At 40.1% G+C, this 24,654-nt stretch overlaps 1 protein-coding gene across 7 annotated transcripts in view; it reads right to left on the bottom strand.

The window, feature by feature from the left end:
- Nucleotides 1–24,654, bottom strand: part of AKAP9 (A-kinase anchoring protein 9) — a 181,144-nt gene that overhangs the window by 27,041 nt on the left and 129,449 nt on the right. For all 7 annotated transcript variants that reach the window (XM_075922389.2, XM_075922394.2, XM_075922392.2 and 4 more), the window contains 14 exons: nucleotides 22,811–22,930; nucleotides 19,567–19,743; nucleotides 18,653–18,757; nucleotides 17,279–17,431; nucleotides 16,846–17,025; nucleotides 13,793–14,881; nucleotides 12,293–12,439; nucleotides 11,430–11,936; nucleotides 10,914–10,977; nucleotides 7,859–7,980; nucleotides 4,725–4,916; nucleotides 1,988–2,176; nucleotides 1,560–1,704; nucleotides 100–319 (listed from right to left, as the gene is read on the bottom strand). In XM_075922389.2, coding sequence (XP_075778504.2) covers nucleotides 100–319; nucleotides 1,560–1,704; nucleotides 1,988–2,176; nucleotides 4,725–4,916; nucleotides 7,859–7,980; nucleotides 10,914–10,977; nucleotides 11,430–11,936; nucleotides 12,293–12,439; nucleotides 13,793–14,881; nucleotides 16,846–17,025; nucleotides 17,279–17,431; nucleotides 18,653–18,757; nucleotides 19,567–19,743; nucleotides 22,811–22,930 — 3,410 coding nt within the window. The remainder of the gene's footprint in view (nucleotides 1–99; nucleotides 320–1,559; nucleotides 1,705–1,987; nucleotides 2,177–4,724; nucleotides 4,917–7,858; nucleotides 7,981–10,913; nucleotides 10,978–11,429; nucleotides 11,937–12,292; nucleotides 12,440–13,792; nucleotides 14,882–16,845; nucleotides 17,026–17,278; nucleotides 17,432–18,652; nucleotides 18,758–19,566; nucleotides 19,744–22,810; nucleotides 22,931–24,654) is intronic.

Here is a 24,654-nt window from a genome sequence, read left to right on the forward strand (position 1 = left end):
AACAATTTTCTTAATAAAATTAATATGGTAATAAATGGCAATACAAGAACAAACATGTACAACTCTAATGCAAGAAAGGTCAGCTACTGAAAGCCATACCTGATAGTCTCTAAGTCTTTTAAGTGCTTGTGCTGGGCTTTAAGAGTTGTTTCAAGTTCTAGTTTAGCTCGGGCACGTTCATTCTTCAGTTCTGAAACCATAATTCTCTCAGAATTCAGCTGTTCTTGAAGTTCAGCCGCTCTGTCCTTCATGCTACGGAGTTCCACTTGCATCTCCAGTATCTGAGACTGCTTCTGCTCCATGTTGTACTCCAGCATTTCTAGAGATAACAACATTAATATGGAACTTACCCAAGCCACATTCTAAAAATAATTTTACTTCTTTGGGCTAAAATTTGCCCCGTGCATAGAACCATTACAATTACTTTTGCTCCACATAAGCTTTCAAAATGATGTCTAGGCCCTGTGCAAGCCCTGTGTATAAGAGTGAATTTTAATCTTTGTGAAGATCACTTAAAACAAATATTTGTTTAGAAGGATTGGATGCACAATTATTTCAAATTCTTATATTCAACTGTTGGCTCCTACATGCCTTTAAGCTTGCAAGACCTAAACAGTGTCCAGTTACTGTCCTTGAAAAGGGGCTCAATAAAATGATTGTAGTCCATTAACATTTCAAGAATTATAGCTACATATAAATATATGCATTCTCTGGAAATACATAAAAAGACTCATATTATTGATAATAAAATTAGAGAAACTACACTTTCTGGTATCACACAATACAGTGAAATATAGAAAACGTATTTGTCATGCAGCACAGAAAAATAATAGTACTACATCTAGTCTTTGAACATTTGTCTCTGTCATGTCTGTACATGACAATCTGAATAATTATCAATGACTACCCATCTTAAAGAGATATTCTTAAAGCTCTTAGAGCTAAACAACTAAAGTACAGGCTTAGAAAAAATCCTGAAGATGCAAAATTTGGGTTCATTTTCAAAATCATTCCGCATCTCTTTAAATTAGATAGTGGTAAGAGTTTGTAAACAGAAAGGTTAATTTAATTTCAAAAGGTATATTGGTCAGATAAAATTGAAAGTTTGGAATCCTGAAAATGGCAATGCAGAATGAAATATACCTATACTTCATTTTCAAGCATATTTTTAAAACACACATGCACAGGTATATATGCATACTAGGGATTTAAGGGAGTAGTTGACTAGTTGACTACTTGATAAACCTATGCGGGGAGAGAGGAGGTAGAGCCACAGTGGTCCCAAAGCCAGCTCGTGCTGGGACTTTTCAGGCGCAGCTTGCGCCGGCCCCAGGAGTTAACCCGCTGCCGCTCTGCATTTTAAATGTAGTAAAAGCTCGGTGGGCTGCCTGCATGCCTGGTTCCTACTACATTTAAACTGCAGAGTGACAGCGGAGGGTAGTGAACATTCCCTTTTACCATTGAATCAAGTAATCAATAGAAATTCCACCAACTTCTCGATTAGCTAATTAATTGCAAATTAAGATACCTAATGCATACAATATTACAACATAAAGTACCTTGACTTTTTGGATCAATCTCTTGTTCTCTCTTTGGATTAATTTTTCTATTGTTCATCTGAGCATGCAGTACTTGAATTTCCATTAGCAAACTTCTTCTATCTGCATTCTGAATGAAATCCATAGCCACTCTTTGGTTAATAACCTGTTAGTGTTACACATTTAAAAGTAAAACTCCAGAAAGTCATATCTAAGCAACAAACTTCTTAAACGTTCTATAGAAGTATATGATAATTTTACTTCCATATTGCCAAGTAGCTACAGTCCTTATAATAATTAAAGTATTTTTCCAATAATCGGCAATTAATGCAACACTTAATAAAGGAAACTGTTGGTCTGTAATGCTTTCCTACTTTATTTGTACATCAAAGATTAAAATTTAACATATACATAAATATACTTTGAACTCAACTAGTATTTTGCATCACCTGTTCTTGAAGTCTGTGCTCTAATTGGTTCATCAATACCACTGCATCCTTCGTACCTAGCTCTGCAAGTTCTGTTTGAAATGCTGCTAGAAGAACATCTTGTTCTGTTAGAAATACTTGCTGAACAGCATGCAGGAGTTCACCTCGCCAATCTGGGACAGTCTCAGGAGATTCACAGTTTGCATAAATCTATAATGAGATAGAAGTGACTATGCATTTAACAGATCTGTAAGTATACCTATTATGTTAAATAATAATTTTATGTGGGTAGTCAGTGAAACGCTAAGCTTCTTTCATTTCAGATATACAGACACAATTTGTATCTGTGCATATTGAGATTTGTGTCCACATATGTACTTACTGGATACATGCAATTCTTCTCTTTGTATGAATAAATGCTATTTTCTGCATGCAAACTGACATTTGCATTTTTCACAGAGGCAATTTAGATCCCTACTTTAGAAAATTTGGCCCCATGTAGAAAAATTTTGTTTTATATCGTATCAGATTTTCCTTTTAGTTGTATAGCTTTGGAATGGATGGAACCCTATTCGCTGATTACCACAGCACTATGTGGTCCTGCACCACATTACTGTGTGTATACTATACTAATGGTTTTTATGGAGCAGAGTTAATCTTGGTAACATTTTGTAGTGATACTGTGCTAGATTCATTGACTTGTTCCTCTCCTTTTGTGCCCTTTAGGCAGTGCAACAGGAAAGAAAACTACCCACGGATCTGAAACAGGGAATTAACTTTGCGTAAGGACCCTCAGATGGCATAGGGCTTGTCTACCGTAGCCAGTCCCTGCTGCCCTAAGCACAGAAGATGCATTGGGGATGAACTCCAGCTGGCCCCACAGCTGGCAGACAATCCCTTGCAAGCCACTAACACCTGAGGTGGAGAAAGGCAGAAAATCAAGGAACAGCAACTACAGATCCTCAGCTGCAGAAAACAGACTAGTCTGTTATTTTCTATGGCCTGATTCTGACACTCTTAGCCATACTGGTAATATCTTACGCCGTATCCAGATTGATTGAAATCACTGAGCATAGTTGTATTCATGGTAAGCAAGAGTGGCAGAATTCATGCACTACTTTTCATTTGACTTCAGTTTACAAAAAATCTGCAAAAAAGCAATTAATCCGTTGCTCTGAAAGCATGTAAAATAGGGCCCAATGATCTGTCCCACATAACATCTTTCAGAACAGTCTAACTTCTAGAAACGTTCATAAAGGTAGGTTTAATATGCTGGGCCTCCCAGGGATACTGTATTATTAAAAGGTGAATTTCAATAATGATTTTTTTAGTTTTGTTTTAATCTTGCAGGACTATGTTTTTTAATCTTGCAGTAAATTATGTGATATATATTTAGATGCTGATAAACACCACAGTATCTTTTTTTTACAAAATGTAAGTCAGGAACAGAGGGAAAAGGGTACTTTGAAATATTTTTACAGTGTTTATAAACTTCTTCTTAAGAGCCAAATTTCCACATGGGCACCCATGCTGGGGCACAAACAAGCATTATAAAGCACTAGAACATGAAATAAAATAAATGAAATAAAAAATAAAGTTTATCTTATAAGGATAAACTTTTTTCCTGTTAGTGGAACTATATATTGGAATATTCCAACATTAAAAATGAACATCTCCCATATCCAGCATGAGAAATGACAACACTGGGCAAAAACACAATGCAGAGGCAATATGCTCATCTGACTGGAAGAACAACTGTAAGGTTCAAGTGCATTATATTAAAATTCCCAAGTTCTATTAGTAAAAATAAACTATTAGTTATATCTGGCCCAATCATGTTAGGTCAGGGGTGGACAATCATTTTTAATGGGAGGTCATTCCAAAATTTTGGCAAGCGATCAAGGGCCACACTTATGTACGGGATGTGGGGTCTGAGAGGGAGTTTGGGTGAAGGAGGGACTAGTGATCTGAGGCAGGGGCTCGTGTTGCAGTGTTCAGGAGAGGTAAGAGTACAGGAGAGAATTCTGGCTTGGGGGATGTGCTCTAGGAGTGGGTGCAGGGTTGGGGGGGGGTTGTTACCCAGAAGAAGGGGGTGCAGAGGGATTGGGTTGTGACCTGGGCAGGGGAATGGGGTGCAGGGTCAGGGAAGGGGTAAGGATGTAGGAGAGGAGAGGGGGGTACAGGATCTGGGAGCAAGTTGTGACCTGGGAGAAGGGAGGAAAGGGGTCCAGAAGGTTTGGGTGGTGGTCTGGGGCAGATAGTTGGGGTGAAAAAGGGGGTGAGGTGCCAGAGGCAGGCTCTGGCTGGGAGGCACTTACCTAGGTGGCTCCCAGCCAGCAGCCCTGCAGGAATCTGAGGCAGGCTGTCTGTCTCTCTGCTGAAGTCTCAGTCAGCTAGCTGCTTCACGTGGGTCTGCTCTGGGCATGGGGGGGGGGGGGGGGAAGGGGGCAGGGCGGGGGAGAGGCTTCACATGCTGACCCTGCCCCCAGCAAAATTTCTCAGCTCCTATTGGCAAGAAACTGGCCAGTGGGAGCTGAGAGATTTTACTGAGGAAGTGAGGGCAGCATGCCAACCCTTCCTCCTCTCTCCCCAGCATCTAGAGCAGAATGCAGTTGGCCATTTAAAGAGTGAGCTGCTCTCTGCCTAAGGGTTCCGGAGAGGCAGCTATGGTGGATCTGGTGGCTTGGCTATTATTCACACACCTCTAGTTTCAAATGCTGTTGTATAAATTATTTTGTCCCATGCAAAGTTTTTATACCTCAGTTTCCCTATGCAGTTGCATTTGTCTACTTAAATCCTTCAGTGATGAAATGGTGCTCAGAAAACATTTCCTTTCCTCAAGCCACAATTCTGGCCCTTGTTTAAGAGACATTATATCCCTTTCACTGTCAGGAAATTCTGTGAGAGATAGCACTTGTACACCTTCCTGATGCACTGCTCTCAGCAAACCCTGTAACAATAACAGGAAAAAAAATTGTAAGTACTGAGTGATAGTCATAACAGTGATCTTGGCTGAGGCACAGTAGAATCTGCCATCAGAAAAAAAGAGGCTGGTTATGCAAGGAAAAGCAATGTCTACTTACCAACTTACCCACGAATCTATCCCTGCAACAAACCCCATTGCTAATTCTGTCCACATATCTATACAAGTGATGCCATTACAGGACCTAAGCACATAAGCCACACCATCAACTTGCATATCCACTAACGTGATATAGGCCAGCAAGTCCCAGCAATGCCCTTTGCTATGTATATTGGCCAAACTGGACAGTCTCTACATCAAAGGATAAATGGACACAAATCAGACATCAGGAAAGGTAACATACATAAACCTGTAGGGGAACATTTAACCTCCCTGGACATTCAGTAATTAATTTAAAAGTAGCCATCCTGCTACAAAAGAATTTCAAAACCCAAATACAAAGGGACACAGCTGAATTGGGGTTCATTTGTAAATTCAGTACAATCAACTTATGTTTAAATAAGAATTCTAACTGCCACTTCCACTTAGCATCCCCTCTCCCCCCAGAAACAAATACTGAAGCAGCCACTGAAGTTCATTACAAAAAAAAAAAAAAAAAAAAAAAAATCTATTACATTAGTTCTGCAAATTTGAACTGAGTTCTCGACAGAAACTTATATTTTTAAAAAGTAAGTCTTGGAAATTTTCCATTCAAATTTTGTGTTATGCTTTTGAAGTTTGTATACAGGCTAGGACTAGCCCATTTGGGAACATATTCTTCTTTATAATTATTAGAAAGGGAAATAGCATATTTTCATTTGACAAAACTGTTTATGTAGTGCTGGCTTTTGCTAGTAGCCAATATATACATAGCGGTGATAATTAAAAATCATAGAATGGAATCATAGAACACTAGAACTGGAAGGGACTTCGAGATCATCGAGTCCAGTTCCCTGCCCTCATGGAAGGACCCAGTAACATCTAGACCATCCCAGACAGATGTCTATCTAACCTGCTCTTAAATATCTCCAGAGATGGAAATTCCACAACCTCTCTAGGCAACTTATTCCAGTGTTTAACCACCCTGAAAGTTAGGAAGTTTTTCCTAATGTCCAACCTAAACCTACCTTGCTGCAGTTTAAGCCCATTGCTTCTTGTCCTATCCTCAGAAGCTAAGGAGAACAATTTTTCTCCCCCCTCCTTGTGACACCGTTTTAGATACCTGAAAACCGCTATCATGTCCCTTCTCAGTCTTCTCCTTTCCAAACTAAACAAGCCCAATTCTTTCAGTCTTCCTTCATAGGTCATATTCTCTAGACCTTTAATAATTCTTGTTGCTCTTCTCTGGATCTTCTCTAATTTCTCCACATCTTTCTTGAAACGTGGTGCCCAGAACTGGACACAATACTCCAATTGAGGCCTAATCAGCACAGAGTAGAGCGGAAGAATGACGTCTCGTGTCTTGCTGACAACACACCTGTTAACGCAGCCCAGAATCATGTTTGCTTTTTTTTGCTACTGCATCACAACTGTTGATTCATTTAGCTTATGGTCCACTGTGACCACTAGATCCCTTTCTGCCGTACTCCTTCCTAGACAATCGCTTCCCATTCTGTATGTGTGAGACCGATGGTTCCTTCCTAAGGCTATGTCTAGACTGCAAGCCTCTTTCGAAAGAGGCTCTTTCGAAAGATACTTTCGAAAGAGCCTCTTTCGAAAGAGAGCGTCTAGACTGCATGTTGAACTTTCAAAAAAGCGGCTTGCTTTTTCGAAAGAAAGCATCCAGTGAGTCTGGATGCTCTCTTTCGAAGAAGCCCTATTTACATTCAAGAACGCCTTCTTTCGAAAGAGGAACTTTCGAAAGAAGGCGTTCTTCCTCGTAAATTGAGGTTTACCGCCATCGAAAGAAAAGCCGCGTTCTTTCGATTTAATTTTGAAAGAACGCGGCTGCAGTCTAGACGCAGGTGAGGTTTTTTCGAAAAAAGGCTACTTTTTTCGAAAAAACCCCTGAGTCTGGACACAGCCTAAGTGAAATACTTTCCATTTGTCCTTATTAAACTTCATCCTATTTACCTCAGACCATTTCTCCAGTTTGTCCAGATCATTTTGTATTATGACACTCTCCTCCAAAGCAGTTGCAACCCCTCCCAGCTTAGTATCATCTGCAAAGTTAAAAAGCGTACTCTCTTATGCCAATATCTAAATAATTGATGAAGATATTAAACAGAACTGGTTCCAAAACAGACCCCTGCGGAACCCCACTTGTTATGCCTTTCCAGCAGGATTGTGAACAGTTACTTACTTTCTGAGAATGGTTATCTAGCCAGTTATGCACCACCTTATAGTAGCCCCCTCTAAGTTGTATTTGCCTAGTTTATTGATATGAATATCATGCAAGACCATATCAAATGCCTTACTAAAGTCTAGTTATACCACATCCACTGCTTCTCCCTAATCTACAAGACCTGTCATCCTATCAAAGAAAGCTATCAGATGTAGCTAGCTGTATCAGATGATAGAAAGCTATCAAATATAATTAAATAATTTTTAAAATATCTGCTATTTACAGGGCTCTTCCACTTTCCCCAGAAGAGAAGGCTGCAGATCTGTGCTTTAGTTTAGACAGTATTAAGGAGCTTTAAAATAATTTTGTTTTGAAAAAAAAAATTACATCACCGTGGTGTAGCCAGAAGGGCCCACTTGGTGAGCTCTGGCTTCAAGTGGGTGGGCAAGAATGGGAAGCAGGGGGGAATGGGACAGGAGGGGAGGAGAAAACCCTGATCCCAGAGCAGGGTAAGCCCCAGTGTCGCTGTACCACTCCCTGGCTGGCTCGCTGGGTGCACTGGGGCAGGCCTAGATGCAAAGTGGGTGGCCACAGCCCACTCAGGCTCAGCCATGGCTATACTCCTGTTACATTAGCTCCAATTTACCTTTATTTTCTTTGGAAGCAGATCTGTTGAAGTTTCATCTTCTTCTCCTATTCCTTCTGATACTGTGTCAGATCCCTGGCTCTGGGTAAGATAAATTCCTTGACTCCAGTCCGAACTAGAATCTAAAATAAAAGGAAAAACACTAAAGTTGAATTACTGTGAACTGTTTACATGACAGATAACAAAAAAGGTCACATGGTTGCAAAACATCAAAATTTTTTGTTTTGTCTTCTAAGCCTGGTTTCCTTTTTTGTGGATAAGTGTAAGCAATGCACATTGGAAAAAATAACCCCTACTATACATACAATATAATGGAGGATAATTTTGCTACAACTAATCAGGAAAGAGATCTTGGAGTTATCGTGGATAGTTCTCTGAAAATGTCCACGCAATGTGCAGTGGCAGCCAAAAAAGCAAATAGGATGCTAGGAATTATTAAAAAAGGGATAGAAAATAAGACGAAGAATATCTTACTGCCCCTATATAAAACTATAGTACGCCCACATCTTGAATACTGCGTACAGATGTGGTCTCCTCACCTCAAACAAGATATTTTGGCATTAGAAAAGGTTCAGAAAAGAGCAACTAAAATGATTAGGGGTTTGGAACAGGTCCTATATGAGAGGCTAAAGAGAGTGGGACTTTTAAGTGTAGAAAAGAGAAGACTGAGGGGGGATATGATAGAGGTATATAAAATCATGAGTAATGTGGAGAGGGTGAATAAAGAAAAGTTATGTACTTGTTCCCATAATATAAGAACTAGAGGACACCAAATGAAATTAATGGGTAGCAGGTTTAAAACTAATAAAAGAAAGTTCTTCTTCACAAAGTGCACAGTCAACCCACATGGAACTCCTTGCCAAAGGGGGCTATGAGGGCTAGGACTATGACAGAGTTTAAAGAGAAGCTAGATAATTTTATGAAGGTTAGGTCTATAAAAGGCTATTAGCCAGGGGATAGAAATGGTGTCCCTGGCCTCTGTTTGTCAAAGGCTGGAGAAGGATGGCAGGAGACAAATTGCTTGATCATTGTCTTCGGTCCACCCTCTCTGGGGCACCAGGCACTGGCCACTGTCGGCAGACAGGATACTGGGCTAGATGGACCTTTGGTCTGAGCCAGTATAGCCATTCTTACGTCCTTTTAGAACACAGCAGCAAAGAAAATAATTTAAAATTCAGGGAGACAGAACCAACACATTTATCTGAACACTACATGATCCTTTGCCAACTGACCCTTCTCAGTGTCTATAGTCTGTGCCTCCTGTAAAAGTTGAATCTATTTCTGATTGCTACTATAGAACAGAGTGTTTTAATTTTTGTGGTAAAAATGTGATGGGCTTCACTCACTCTGGTTGGTATACACATTCAGCTCTGCAGTCATGGAAAGAGGAGCATGTGATAAGTATTACAATGGGAAGGAGACAGTGGTATTGCCACTCATGCACCCTGAGAGATTTTGCCAGAGAACCGCAGCTTTAAATACCATCCAGGTCTCAGGAGTTGCCCTGGAGAGATGCTGAAAACAGTTAAAGAAAGGATAGAGGAACTCCATCTGAAGAGAAGGAACCAGCTTCCAATTTCTATCCTCAAGGCAACTAATATCCTCACTGGCACACATATTTTTGTCCTAGAGTAATTAAGAGTCACATAATATATAACGCTCTTTGCCTTTCCCAGATGTGACAGCATTTGTTTACTAAGGGATTTTCACTGCTGCTCCTGTTACAATTCCTTTTGTTACTGCAGGTTGGCTTTTGCTTTGCTTCTTGGGCTACCGTTCAGAAAGGAAGCTATTCCTTTAATACAGAAGGTTGTCAGGAAAACAGGGGATGAAGATCACAATGCTACTTAAAAATGGGGTTTGAATTGGCTCTAGTTTTCATTACAGACATTTGATATACTTAAGGGAAGATCATGGATAAAGAAAAGAGGAAGATACCACTTTTATAGGAGGCAAAAACTAAGGAATTTGGGGAAGGGATTACAGGCAGTCCCCGGGTTACGTACAAGATAGAGACTGTAGGTTTGTTCTGAAGTTGAATCTGTATGTAAGTCGGAACTGGCGTCCAGATTCAGCCGCTGCTGAAACTGATCAGTTTCAACAGCGGCTGAATCTGGACGCCAGTTCTGACTTACATACAGATTCAACTTAAGAACCCCAGGCATCCCCAAGTCAGCTGCTGCTGAAACTGATCAGCGGCTGATTCCAGGAAGCCCGGGGCAGGGGCTTCCTGTAGTCAGCCACTGGTCAGTTTCAGCAGCTGCTGACTTGGGGACACCTGGGGCAGAGCAGTTGGGGTGCTGCTGGGTTGGTCCAGTGGCGCCCAGAGCGGCGCTACGGGACCAACCAGCAGCGCCCCAGCTGCTGTATCACAGGCGTCCGGAGCAAAGCCGCGGAGCACGCGGGCAGCGGGACAGCCCAGACGCGCCGTGGCTGTCCTGCTGCCCTCGGGCTCCGTGGCTTTGCTCTGCTTTGCTCCCCGTCCCCCTGGTCTGCAGACCAGGGGGACGGGGAGCAAAGCAGAGCAAAGTGGCAGAACACGCGGCCAGCCGTCTGTCAGCTGCCCGCATGCTCCACGGCTTTGCTTCCTCTCCCTGGTCTGCTGGAGACCAGGGAGAGGGAGGGCCCCGTTCGTAACTGCGGATCCGACATAAGTCGGATCCGTGTAACTCGGGGACTGCCTGTATATGATGGGATTACATGTTGCTTATGCTGGGGTTTCTTTCTGAATGTTAAACTCTTTGCTGTGCTGTTGTATGTTGAAAATGGAGGAGAAAAGCATCAAGTAAGTACCTGTTGTTTCTTTAATAAAATCATGATATTGGTCCAAGATCACTGTAGAAAAGTCCTAATTAAGAAGAAATACCTGCAAGATTGATATTTTACCTTTTCAGAAGAACTGTAATTTCCATTGTGCTAGGACTAAAGTAATGCACAGCTACTTTTGGTTTTTATCATACAAGCAGAATAAAAATAAAGTCTATGAAAAATACCCAAATTTAATTTATAATACTATTCTGAGAAATATTATGGCTATAAAACAATAGTTTCTTACCACTAGAACATCCATCTCTGGCCTGATAGGATCCTGAGTGCGGTAACCCAGAAATTGGGATGGCCTATATTTGTAAAAGAAAACATTTAAAATTATAAAACCCCACAACATGACAAAATAAGGGTTCAGATTAATCATAACAAAGTAGCTTATCAGAGTCACGTGGGAGACTCCCTCCCAGTGCCTTGGCAACATAGAAACTCTCAAAAAGGGACAGAAATAAGAAGGTTCATGGGCTGACATTTCTGCTTCACAAGTCTATAGAACTGGCTGGACCCAAGGAGGGCAGCCGGTTGCTCTAGCCTAAGGGATGATAGAGGTAGGGAGGGATCTAGAAACTGTCCCTTGGGTGAAGCAACTCAACACAGCTGCAAAAACCGTAGAATGTCTTAATGGCACAAATTGGCTTTCATGATTAAGAGGACTAAAAATAGGAACCCTATTTAATAGTAGCATGAACCACAAAATTCTTGATAATATACAGAATGGAAGAATATATAAAAATACAATATATACCTCTTTAGCTCTCAAAGTTTCTATGACTTCTTTCAAAGCATTACATTCATCTGTTAATACTTGAACTGCAACAAACTGCTCTCTCTTCAATGCTTCTGATTCAGAAATATGTCTGGTTTCCATGTCCATGATTTCAGCAGCATGGAGTTCTTGCATTTGTTCAATTCTCTCAGTGAACTCTCTTATGATTTCTGCAACCTCCTCTGATGAAATTTCATTTTGTAAATCATTTTGAATTTCAGCATTTTTAACAGCAACCTGTAAAGTCTGGTTGGAGCTACTGATTTGCATAGTCTTATCAGTCTGAGATGATGAACTTTTTCTGGTAAAACTAGCGTCTTCTTTGGTAGAAACACTATCTGGTTTGTCAACATCCTTTATGTCTTCAAGTTCTACTATTTTCGCTTCCTTTCTCATATAATCTGCAAGCTTCTTTTCTGCTTCAAATAGGTTGTCTTTGACTCGGTGAAGCTCTTCTTGAAGATGTGTCATACTTGTCTCTCTCACCTATAGAAATAACACATTTGAAGCCCAGATAGCCAAATACTTTTAAACCACCAAGTTTAGTGTTTTAAATGCTCTATACAATGAAGAGTCACAGTTATTATTTTTCATCTTGTTTAAACAGATTACGTTTATTAGATGATAACACAAAGTTACTATCTCAAGAAATAGACTAGATCATGTAAATTGATACAATTCTCTTGAAATCACTATGTTTATACCGTTTGCATCAATTAAAGATCTTGTCTCGCATCATGTCATTTTCATAAATATATGAACATTGTGTACTGTACAGTCATTTTTACTGAATGTGTTTCAGTGGAAGAAATAAAACAATTATGGAACGACCCAGTTCTTACCATTAATTCCTCTTGAAGTTTTTCTGACTTTTCTCTGTAACTACTCAGCTCTTCTTTGGCAGCAGCTGATTCAGCTTTGATTTTTTCTAATTCACGTTCAGCAATGAGTACGTTTCCTTCTTGACCTTGAGTTAGCTCTGTGACTACCTACATGTCAAAATATAAGCAATGGTAGATAAAACAGCTATTACAATGGCATCAAAATACTAATAGTGATGGCCCCTCCATCCCACGCCACAATAACTAAAGATGAGACAAATCATGTGAAGAAACGTCAAGTGTCTTGAATAAGTAGTGTTGCGACCAACCTAACCTCTCAGTCTTATGTTTCAAAAGGCCACTTTTTCTAGATTAACTGAGATCCCCAAACTCCAGAAAAATAAAACGACTGCATGGAAAACAATAAGCTTCTGGAAAATGAAGTCTGCTAAACATCATACAGTTTTAAAGAGAAATTTTTGACCTTAATTCAACAACATGTGCACAAAAGGTTTTAGCACCTGGGGTCTAGCCAGTGTTCCCTCTAACCTGCCCAGCAGCACAGCTTCACAGGTGATTAATCAGCCCCACCCAGTCAGAGACTCAAGGCTCCGTGCACAGAACTGCTGCTATGCAGTTTAGAGGGAACACTGGTCTAGGCCCTACATTACGTGATATCTGTGAACTTCAGACTTTCACCAGCAAAGCTGAGGTTTTCATTAAATTGCTAAGCACAGAACATACAGTCTCTGCCTTGGAAAATAGAAGACAACACTAAACTTTGATTCAGAGGGTCAAAATCACAGGTGACATAACTGGTGATCGATGGAGGGCAGCATGAAAATAAATTAGTATAAATTAAATATTAAAGAGATATAAAGTCAGTGTCATTGTGGAAAGCACCCAAAGGAGGGTACAAAAAAGGTACAGGCAGTCCCTGAGTTACGCGGATCCAGCCGCTCTTGCGCAAAAATTTGCTGCCTGTCTACACTGGCCGTGTGTTCTTGTGCAAGTACACTAACGTTCTCATGTATGAAATCAGGGCTTCTTGCGCAAGAACTACGATGCTCCCACTCAGGAATAAGCCCTTTTGAGCAACTATTCTTGCGGAAGAGGCCAGTGTAGATAGGCTACGTGAATTTCTTGAGCAAGAAAGCCCTATGGCTAAAATGGCCATCGGCACTTTCTTGGACAAGAGAGTGTCCACACTGCCATAGTTATTAGGAGAAAATATGTGGATGAAGATATGGATATGTACAAAGAACAATGTGGATCAACTTTGCAATGCAACATTCTACAAGACTTTCTCTCTGTCTTTTAGTATAAGGTGAAATTTTTGTTCTATTTGTAACTCAGAGGTGCATATATATCTAGCACAGCTCTTACTGAATCTGTTCATGCAGTAACAGAATATTAATGCCTTTAGTTTTACTAAAAATGTGTGCACCTACGACAGTTCCCATAAAAATAACTAATTCTTAGGCAAAGTGAGCAAAAGATCATATGACATACAATTTTTACCTCAGATATTTGCACCTCTTCCTGTTTAGGGGCCTTTTTAATCTCCTCTTTGTGCTTTTCCTCAATGTCTTCTAGTAACTGCTGAAGTTCTAATAGTCTGTGTTCTTTTTTTATAACCTCCTTCTGTGCAATTTCTGCATTTTCTTTTTCTAGCTCCAGTTTACTATGCATTCTCTCCAGCTCATTTTCCATCTCTGAAAGTTTCTCTGTTAATATTGATAATTTTGATTCTGTCTCTCCTTTAGCTAAGTGTTTTTGATTCTCTGTTTGTGTACTTTTATTTGCTTCTTCATTTGAAAATGCCTTAGTTCTTTGCCTGAGTTTATTTTGCTCCTGAACTGCATTCAACTGGACTTGGCTCACAAGAGCAGCAGCAACCTTTTCCTGAAGTAGCTCTTCAAGTTCCAGTATTTTATTTCTAAGTATTTGTGTTTCAACCTTGGCTTGCTCTTTCAAGTCCTTCATTTGGTTATAACACTGGCACAACTCTGAATCCTTCTCTTTAATAGCTGCCTGAAGTTGCTGCAGGTTTATCTGCATGTTGCTTATGGTGACCTTTGTATTTTCTTCCATAGATGTAAGCTGGATTTTATTTTCTAGTAGCATTGGAGTCTTTTCATTCAGGGCTTCTTCCAGTTTTTCACTTTTGTCTTTGCTTCTGTCCCCTACTTCTGCCTTGTCACTTTCCATCAGTAAATGCTTATATTTTTCTGATACTTGCTCATGCTCCCTCTTTAAGATATCTAGTTCTTTCTTCAAATGGTTCATTTTTAATTTAGTTTCTTCAAGCTCATTCTTTGTAAGGGATGCTTTTACATTATCATCTTCCATTTTCTTCTCCAAAGCTTCTTTTTCTGCCAATACTGTATCAAACTGCTGTTTCAGACTGTCAGCATCCTCCTGAATGGAAGTAACATCTACAGGTACTTTTTGTTCAATATTTGCCAACTCCTGCTGAAGTTTTTCAATTACTTCATTCAGCTGTTCAATTTCTTCTTCATGGTTTTTCTTCACACGCTCTTGATCACTTTTTAGGCATTCTACCTGGGCTTCAAGTTCTCTTATATGCTCATTTTTTTCTTCAATAACCTAGAAAGTCAATGAAAGGAATATAAAATATGTAACTAAAAAACAACCAGACTATGCTTTCTCCTGGATTTTCTGGGAGCTGTTTGTTTACTCATTCCCCCCAACATCTTGTACAAGAAATCCTGCACAAAAAAAATGAATTCAATCACACATGAATATTGAATGCAATGCTATTCAGTGAAATAAACTGAAAGTTGGTGAAAGATCACAAATAAAATTATTTTAAAAACAAAAAACACTAAGGGTAAGTCTAAACTACATGCCTCTGTCGGCAGAGGCATGTAGATTTGTTTGTTCAGCAAAGGTAAATGAAGCCGCGATTTAAATGATCGCGGCTTCATTTACATTTACATGGCTGCCGCGCTGAGCCGACAAACAGCTGATCAGCTGTTTGTCGGCTCGCCGCTAGTCTGGACATTCCCCCTGTCGATATCAAAGCCCTTTGTCGGCAGCCCCGGTAAACCTCATTCCACGAGGAATAACGGGGCTGCCGACAAAGGGCTTTGATGTCGACAGGGGGAACATCCAGACTTGCGGCGAGCCGACAAACAGCTGATCAGCTGTTTGTCGGCTCAGCGCGGCAGCCATGTAAATGTAAATGAAGCTGCGATCATTTAAATCGCGGCTTCATTTGCCTTTGCTGATCTGTCTAATCTACATGCCTCTGCCGACAGAGGTATGTAGTCTAGACACAGCCTAAGAGGAGGAAGAGGTCTAGAAGAGTATTGAAGAGACTGACCTAAAGTATTGGTTCCCAAATTTTTTAGCAAGGTGATCCAACAACTGCATTTTGCCTAATTTTGTGACATGTACAGGCATGGGAAAGGGAGGGCAAAAATGTGGGAAATAAGGAGTATGGAGGATGTTTCACCACACCTAAGGTTTTGCACCCTGTATTAGGGTCCCAGATGCCAGCCCATGCCAGGAGGTCCTGCTGCTATCTGGAGTCCTGGCTGCTGGGCCCCATCAGCTCTGCTGTAGGCCCTGGGGCCCTGACCCTATGCCCTGCACCCTACAGCTGCCTCCACTCTGGCATCAATCTGGGGCAGCGAGGGGCACAGATAGAGTAAGGTGGGAGGGGGTGTCTTAGCACCCCCTACCCTAAAAATTGTTCCAGTGACACTGAGAGGGGGCACACAAAATCATAGGCTAGCAACCTTCTTCTCCACTACCATCTCCTCCTCCTCACCCCACTGGGAGAACACTGGCCACCTGTAGTAGCACTTCTACTAATACTGACTTGAGAAACCCCAAGGAGGAGCGGGGGTCTGCCTCATACTCACCCTCTAGCAGGGGGTGCTGGCAGCCACTGTACCAAACTAGAAACCCTGTAAATAATGGAAACCATTTCAAGCCAGGGGATGTGTCCCTCGTTTTAACACATATGGCCCTGAGCCTGGTTTCCTACTCCAGGCATTGCAATTTGCAGCACCACTCTAGTTTGACCTAGCCACCCTTTCATCACGTCAGAGGGACGACTGGGCAAAATCTGAGTGAGTGACAATGCAATCTGGTGCAGGATTTACTCTGCCATTCCATTCCACTCTGCTGCAGAGTAAGTACAGGGTGAGGGGCATCCTCCTAGAACCTTTCTGTGACCCATTGGCAGGTCTCAATCCATTGTTTGGGACATATTGAACTAAGGTCTAGTAGTCTTTTATACTTACGTCTTGCACCAAGGAGAGAAGGGAATTATTTAACATGCTAGAGAATATAATGAAGAGTGATGTCATGAAATTAAGGAAGAGATAATATACACTGAATCTGACCAGGGCTTCTGTTTTTTGAAATTTTAATTTTAATGTATTTTTCTTAACAGAATGATGATTCCACAAAAAGAAGTGAGAAATAGTCATTAGTTTTGAAGGTTAGAGCATTGTATTCTATTAATGACTAAGTATACGTGCTCTTTAAAATCTATGCATATAAATTAGGATATTGCAAAAGATTTGACAATAACGTACTTTGTTGTCTGTTGTACTTTCAAGTTGCTGTTGCATGGTTGTTATTTGCTCATTAAGATGATCTATTTCCTGTTCCTTTTCCTGCATGATCCGAGCAAGTTTCCCTGCTACTAGACAATGATCCTTTATGGATGCATCTTCAGATTTCTGGATCACTAGTCCCAATCTTTCCATTTCATCCTACCAAATTAAAAAAAAAGAATCCATAAGATGTGATGCAATATGTATCCTTTTCTGAGTATCTTCAATTAATAGATTCTGACAGATGATCATATGAAATAAAGAATGGCTATATGAAATTTTTAGTATTTTGTAACCTGAACAGTATAACACTTGAGACATCAAATACGAATTAATGGTCTTGGTTTACCCCAGAATGAATTTATTCAGGTAAACAGAAATGAAGCTACAATCTTGTCTGTCTAATAACTACCTTAAATAATTTATTCTCTTGATCAAGTTCTTGAAGGCGTGTAGTGGATTCCTTTCTCTGAATCTCTAATTGCATATGCAATTGCTGAACTTCTTCATTTTTGTTCTCTAGCTCTTCTCGAAACTGCTCCAGTTGTTCTTCAAGGTTTGTGATCTGTACATCCAAAATGTGGATCAAAGGGGTTAACAGCCACATTTTTTAAAAAACAGACACATTAAAAAAACACATATATATGGCATCAATTTTGTTCATGTTACAACAACAGCATTTTACTCAAATGAGATTTGTGTTCACCAATATACTGGCCATGTTGATTGTAAAGATACATTTGATTCTTAAGACTGAATGGATTAGGAAGCAGAGAACTGGAAGTCGCCCAGGTCGCTCATTCATTCTCTGAAGGCCTGTAAGCTATTTGTATGCAAAACCACTGATATCAGCCAATCACTATGACAGTTCCAGTTAGGGAGAGCTGCAGGATTGGGCTCATTTAAATTTACCAATTCTAACCTCACAGTGGCTTTAGATTCTCAAAAAACTGTCATTTTAAGACTGCTTACATGAGTTTCTTTTATTGCTGCCTTCAGCAGCCTTTTAAAAATTGTGTGTGTGTGTCTGTGTCTGTGTCTCTGTGTCCCTGTCTCTGTGTCCCTGTCCAGGACAGGCATAAGAATCTTACGCAAAATGGTGTTTTTTTTTTTTAAGCAGAAAACCCCTTCCATCCACACTGCTTCTTTTTGCGCAAAAAGAAACAGCAGAAAATATGCTAATGAGATAGAGACTTACGCTAATGTGTCCCTCATTAGCATATTTTCTGCCAGAAGAACTGGCAGTGAAAATGTAGCCTTAATGTGTGCAGATTAGTGCCGTAGTAGGGCACCTTACTAACCAACCCTAACATCCTCGTAAAGGTTCAGCATGGCATATTTTCCCCATTGCAAAGGAAAAGCAATGGAAATCTAAAAATCAAGCCCAAACCTGGTTTTCCTTCATAAAAAACTGGTGTTTTGCAATACTGCCAATCTGCAGCTAACCAAATATAAAGTCATAACAAGATTTTCTCCACAAGTATACACAACAGCTTCACTAGAACCTAGATTGGAAAACCATTCAACTAAAAAGTACTACCAAATGAATAAACACTACCACTTCCAAAAACACTTTAGGTGGCCCTTGGGAGAACCTATTCCAATAATTACTAGGCATAAGCCTGACAGCTTGTGAGAGTTATGGAGATCACTGTCCAGTATGGTCTTGCTACAGATTGTATAAACAGTGAACTGGAGTTTACTGCATGGAGCTAGGTGTAACGCAAAAATTACCAATAAATAATTCATATTAAAAGTAAACCTAAACATTTTAGAGATACTGTACCTCTTTTTCCTTTCTGTCCACAGCTTCTTTTTCAGCCTGCAATTGTTCTTCAAGGGGCAATTCTCCCTTCACAGTGGCAACTCCACACTGCTTTCTTTCCTTCACCTTTAAAAAAGGTAATATTATATACAATTACTTCAGCTTTCATTTATTTATTACTAGAAGACTTAGTTGGTGTTGTTTGGGTCCTTAACTCAATTAACTTCTGTTTTTCTTTATTTAAATCATTGCTCTGGGGTGGGGCTGGGAATGAGGGTTCAGTACGCAGGCTGCTCCAGGGTAAAAGGACTACCCAAGCCCTCTCTCACCCAGGCACAGCCAAAGCCAAGAAAGGACTGCACGTCCCCCAGCAAGGACAGGGACAGGGACAGGGACAGGGACAGGGACAGGGACAGGTTCATCTGTCCCCTACACTCCTCAGTCAGATTGAGGAACGGATCAAGCTGTATGCACTTTCCCCTTGCTCTCTGATGAAGGGGAAGAGCCAGCAATGATCCTCTTTGAATGGGGGACGGGGAGGTTCAGCCCACCTTCCCTAAAAGGTGCCTGAGGGGTGAGAAGGCTCAGGGCTAGGGCAGTCCCAGATGGCAGGAAGTACCCCCAGGCAGCCCCTTTCACTTGTCTGGTAATTCTGTCTCTTTTTTGTAGAGTTTTATGCAGCCCCGGATAAATGGGGTGAGGGAGCTTCAGCCCTCCTCTCACGCACAATCAAACCCTTACCTTGCTTTAAGTTATGATAAGAGCAGGCTGCATACTAAATTTGGTGATTCTAGCTCTTACCATTTAGGACTTCTCGAACAAATGGACAGACTTGCTTGCTTGCTCACAAACACTTTCAAATATATATTAGATTAATTGCCTTGTTCTTAGGCAAATGAAGAATAGGAAATACATGGAACTTTTATACACAATACCTTTTGCAAATTGTCTGCACTGATAATTAAGGCTTGTTCTAATTCTCTTATTCTGCACTCCAGTTTCTCAATTTCTTCATTCCGTTCTTGTATATCTCTCTGAAGTTGCTCTTTAGAGAGCAAAAGCTCACTGCATTTGTCTGTTTTTTCTTGTAGATGGTTTGTTAACTGTTCAACCTGGTGGATGACAAGGTAAGAATAGTGATTACTCTCTAGCACACTGGAATGTGTTTCTAGCATTAGTAGAACACTGATTTTTGAGGAGAAAAAACTCCTTTGATGATGTGCAAAGTTAGAATTTTGTATTTCCAAATTCAATAAATACAAATTATGCCTCTGGTAAATTTTATGTGATGGCATTTGCTATTCCCTACAACTCATTTTGTCTTTCTGAAGGCCCTCAGACTCCCTACTGAGCAAAGACATATACCACGGTATTCCTGTGCAGCCCATCAGTGGGAAAGGGATCTCTCAAAAATCCAAGGAAGAAGTGCCTTGATCCTGGAAAACAAATTCAATTCTGGCAGTCCTGCTATTCTTCAAGTCCTATAAAATATTTGTGCCAAAAGCCCTTGAACTAAAATAATTTGTGAAAGAAGAAATGGTAAAATAATCATGTTGTTATGGGAGCAGAATTAAAGTTGTCTGGGTAACCCTAATTATGCATTTCTATACTTCAAAATTTTTTAGCTTTAGAGTATTAGTTTTATAACTACTCTACCTTCATTGACGTCTTTTACATTCAAGTCAGTTAATACAGCGTTACCTTAACTCTAGATTAACAAGAAACTTTGTTTCTGCATGAGTTTTTAAATAGAATTTGGAGATGGCTAGATAGTCAGCAAAAGTAAAAAAGGATACAGATTATATGGTCCCACTTCCTGCACTGCAAAACATCTTTTAGATAAAGTATTCTGAATCTCCTGAAGTTTGAGACATTTGAGGCTTAGAAGCACCGTATTAAGGGAGTAACTGAAGTATTCAACATTGGAAGTAATTAAGACACAAGTAAAGATTTCAGCAGAGGTATGGCTAAGGGAAACAAAATTGTGGCATTGCTATAGAGGTGATGTGGACAGAATTACAGATTTGGAAACTGTGAGAGCATCAAAACATTGGCCTTAGGCACAAAGATAAGGTCCGAGTTAAACTGAGTGATAGAAAGAGATGGGATAAACACAGCTTTTCATTCAATAAGTCAATTTCAGTATCTAAAGTATTTAGAAATTATGATTTATCCTACAGCTAATGGAATCAAGACAATTTGACAGATGGAAGATAGATCAATAGGTAGGATGTCAAGTGTTTTACTGAAGTCTGAGGCAACAAGTTAGACATCACAGAGGGAGAAGATCAAAGGAAAAGAAACATGAGTCTGAGACCAAGTATAAAGATACTCCATTGTGAAAGAACTAATAACATCAAACAACAGAAAGTAAAAACAGAGCAGTTATTGTAAAATGCAAGCAAAGAGAAGGATACTGCTTCTTGCTCAAGGCACTTACATATAATAAAACAATGTTTTATAACTGCTAGTGAAAAGAATACAGAGATGTCAGCTATAGCAAGAGACAGAAAAATACTTTGTTAAACCTTTAATGAGTACGACGATCATGTAACAGAGGCATTTCTCTTCATTATCTTTATGCAGTTATTTGAAAGTTCACATAATATTCTTACATATACCACTATGTAACTAAAACAGCAAGTCTAATAATGTATTTACATTATGTTATGTTTTTATCTCTTAGTCTTTCACATTCAGTAATAGGATTTTTCATCGAAACCTCAGGGCCTTACAAATCATGACATTTTTGAACAATACATTAGCAGGTTATTTGCTATTCCATGTGTATCTAACTGAAAAATAATAACTGCTGGGATGCCAGTTAGAGGCTATTAGCCAGCTATTAGTTGGGTTGCCAACTTTTTAATTGCACAGAATCAAACACCTGTCTCATCCTTCCCTAAGGCCTTGCTCTGCCTCTTCTGAGGCTCTGTCCTTGCCACAACCCTTCTCAGAGGCTCCACTCCCACACACTCCATCCTCCCACTCTTTGCTCGTTCTCCCCTACTCTCACTTTCATTGGGCTAGGGCTTGAGGTGTGGGAGAGGGTGAGGGCTGCCACTGAAGGTGTGAGTTCTGGGATGGGGCTGAAGATGAAGGATTTGGGGTTCAGGAAGGTAAGCAGTACTGAGACTCGAGGAGAGCATTTGGGTGTGGGGAGAGGCTCAGAGATGGGGTCTAGGATGGGCCCAGGTCTGAGGCATGGGTGTGGGATATGGGAGGGAGTTAGGGGGAAGGAGGGAGTGTAGAATGAAGGATCTAAGAGATAGTTTGGGTGTGGAAGGGAGGCTCCGAGCTGGGGCAGGGGATTGTGGTGCAGGCTCTGCATGTAGGAGAAGGTTCTGACCTGGGGCAGGGGATTGGGGTGCGGAAGAGGGATTAAGGCACAGGCTCCATCCAGATGGTGCTTACTTCAGATGGCTCTCAGTGGGCAGCACAGAAGAACTAAGGCAGACTCCCTGCTTGTTCTGGCTCTGCATGGCTCCTGGAAGCAGCTGGCATGTCCAACTCCTAGGCAGAGTTGGCTAGGGGGCTCTGGACTGCACACAACCACAGGCGCTGCCCCCGCAGCCCCCTTTTGGCCATGGAGGTAGGGGCAGTGGGCATAGCTTCCCTGATTGCCTCCCCATCCTAGGGGCCTCAGGGATATGGCAGCCACTTCCAGGAGCTGCACAGAGCCAGGGATACACTGGACTTTTAACAGCCCAGTCAGCAGTGCTGACTGGAGCCAACAGGATTCCTTTCTGACCGGGAGTTCAGGTTGAAAACCACATGCCTGACAACCCTAGCTATTAGTGACCATCTTTTGTGTGAATGTAGGTGCACTTGCAGTGGTTTCTTCACAATAAATAGTTTCAACATGTGGGACATGTTCCAATGTAATAACCTAGACAAACTGGCAAATAGATTTCATGTTTCCATTAATGCTTAAGAAGTTTGATCTATCTTCATTAGCTGTTCCAGACAGGTCTATTACTGTGATATCTACATTCTGCATTATTCTGCTGTTTCAAATAACACTTTCAGTCTTTATCAATATGGATTTATCTTTTTGCTTTGCACAAGATGCAGATTATGTACTTTATAAAGTTTAAAAAGTATTTTTACAGCATGTCTGTCATTTGCTTTTGTCACACACACTCATTAAGCACAGCTGATAATACTTCAAAATGTTACCTCTCTGGTTTGGTGTTCATTGATAGGTTGAAACCTTTGTGGAGTCTTAAGCTGTTGCTCTAGTTTCTGTATCTCTTGTTGGAACACATCTCTTTCATGTTCTCTATCAATTGCCTGTTCCTGAAATTTAATTATGGCAATGTTATTAGGACAAACATTATTAGAAATAAAACATATTTAAATTATGCATATATAATTTAATTTCTGCAATCTTTGAGTGTTTTAAATATGTCAGTTTCATTTGGCAGCATGATCCCTTTTTTATTTTATTAAATCCTTTCACTTATTGGCCAGCCACTGTAATTCACATTTTTCTTTTTGATCAGTGAAAAAAACCAATATAAGATATTGTATTCCCTCTGGATCCGATACTACTTTGTGACACTGATCAAAGTATGTTATTTCTTCTGTAACGGTCAGCAACATACCTTTCATTTCGATATTTCTAACTTTCCTTTTCCTTTCATATATTTAATACAAATGTACTGAAATGCTGAAATCTGAATACTAATATACTAATACTAATCTGAATAGTTTATTCGCACCAAGTACCAAAACCAGATTTAAAAAATGAATAGATTAGCTGAATTTTGCATAACAAATTTGTTTTGGTTAAATCAAATTGTTTGAGATACATTTTGTGACATTGTTGATATAATTTCTAAATATTCATATATTAAATGCTGCAACAGTAGTAACAACGGGGGCTGTAGCACTCCCCACGACTGTCAATTTATAAAAGTTTGTCTGCTAAATGAAAAGTCAAGATACAGCAGCAAAGAACATTTCTTTTCTGTTGTTTTTAAATACCACATTAGCACAATAATATGGGTCTTCAATTTTCACAAAAGTCAAATATAGTGAGATATAACATTAATGTCTATGAATTGCAGTTTATTCTATTCTACTGCAGAATTCTAATGCATTTTATAAAGAGTTTATTTGCATTCTGGCCAAGTGTTATGTTGCTCTTAAACTCACATTGTTGGTCAACAAAAATTGTGATAAATCCATCACTATATATATAGTGATGGATTTATCACATGTTAATTTTGAACCTAACAAGAGAAAAAAACACTAATTTTAATTAGAACATCAATATCAGAACAACACAAAATGAAATAATGCAAATTCATCTAAGTGTTAAAATATTTCTAGACAGTCCTTCCAGTTCACACTATTTGGTAGAAAATAATGCGGAGGTGGCATCACAAAATATTCTAGCTGTTATATTAATTACAGATGAAATTCATCCCTCCCTACACATAACTGGAGAAACTGGGCTTGTGCAGAGAAATACTAGTTACAGGGTGGAATTCATCAATCTCCACCCACAAACTGGTGTAGGACTTCAGTGGAGCTCCTCCAGCTGCTTTTCCAGCCACAGGCTATGATGACATCCATTGCTACTCTGTATCCCCTGTGCACTGATTTTGACACTGGACCAATACTGTTGCAGATCCTGTAGCATGCAGACTTCCTGGCTTAGCTTTACCATAGAGCTGAAGTGATCTGAAAGGCTCCATGTTAATCCATTGTATCCCAGTGAATTTCATCTAGTACGAATGAACTTCACTCCGCAAGCTATACATTACCAGTGGCAGAACCTCACAGTTAACTTTTAAAGAATTTTTTGATGCATAATTCTTTGCAGGAGACTTCTTGCCAATTCAGAATCTGTAGACTACTACCACACCTACTCTGTTCATGCAAAAACTGCATGAACTATTGAAGAAAGGGTGTAATACAAGCTGTAGAAGAGTCTGAACATAAGCTTGCAGGGACAGGGAGCACTCCAGTGGGAGCCTGGTGGTTGGGGAAGGTCAGGATCGGTGAATAGAAGG

The sequence above is a fragment of the Pelodiscus sinensis genome, chromosome 2 (assembly GCF_052426305.1).
Source record: "Pelodiscus sinensis isolate ZL-2025 chromosome 2, ASM5242630v1, whole genome shotgun sequence".
Lineage (NCBI taxonomy): Eukaryota > Metazoa > Chordata > Testudines > Trionychidae > Pelodiscus > Pelodiscus sinensis.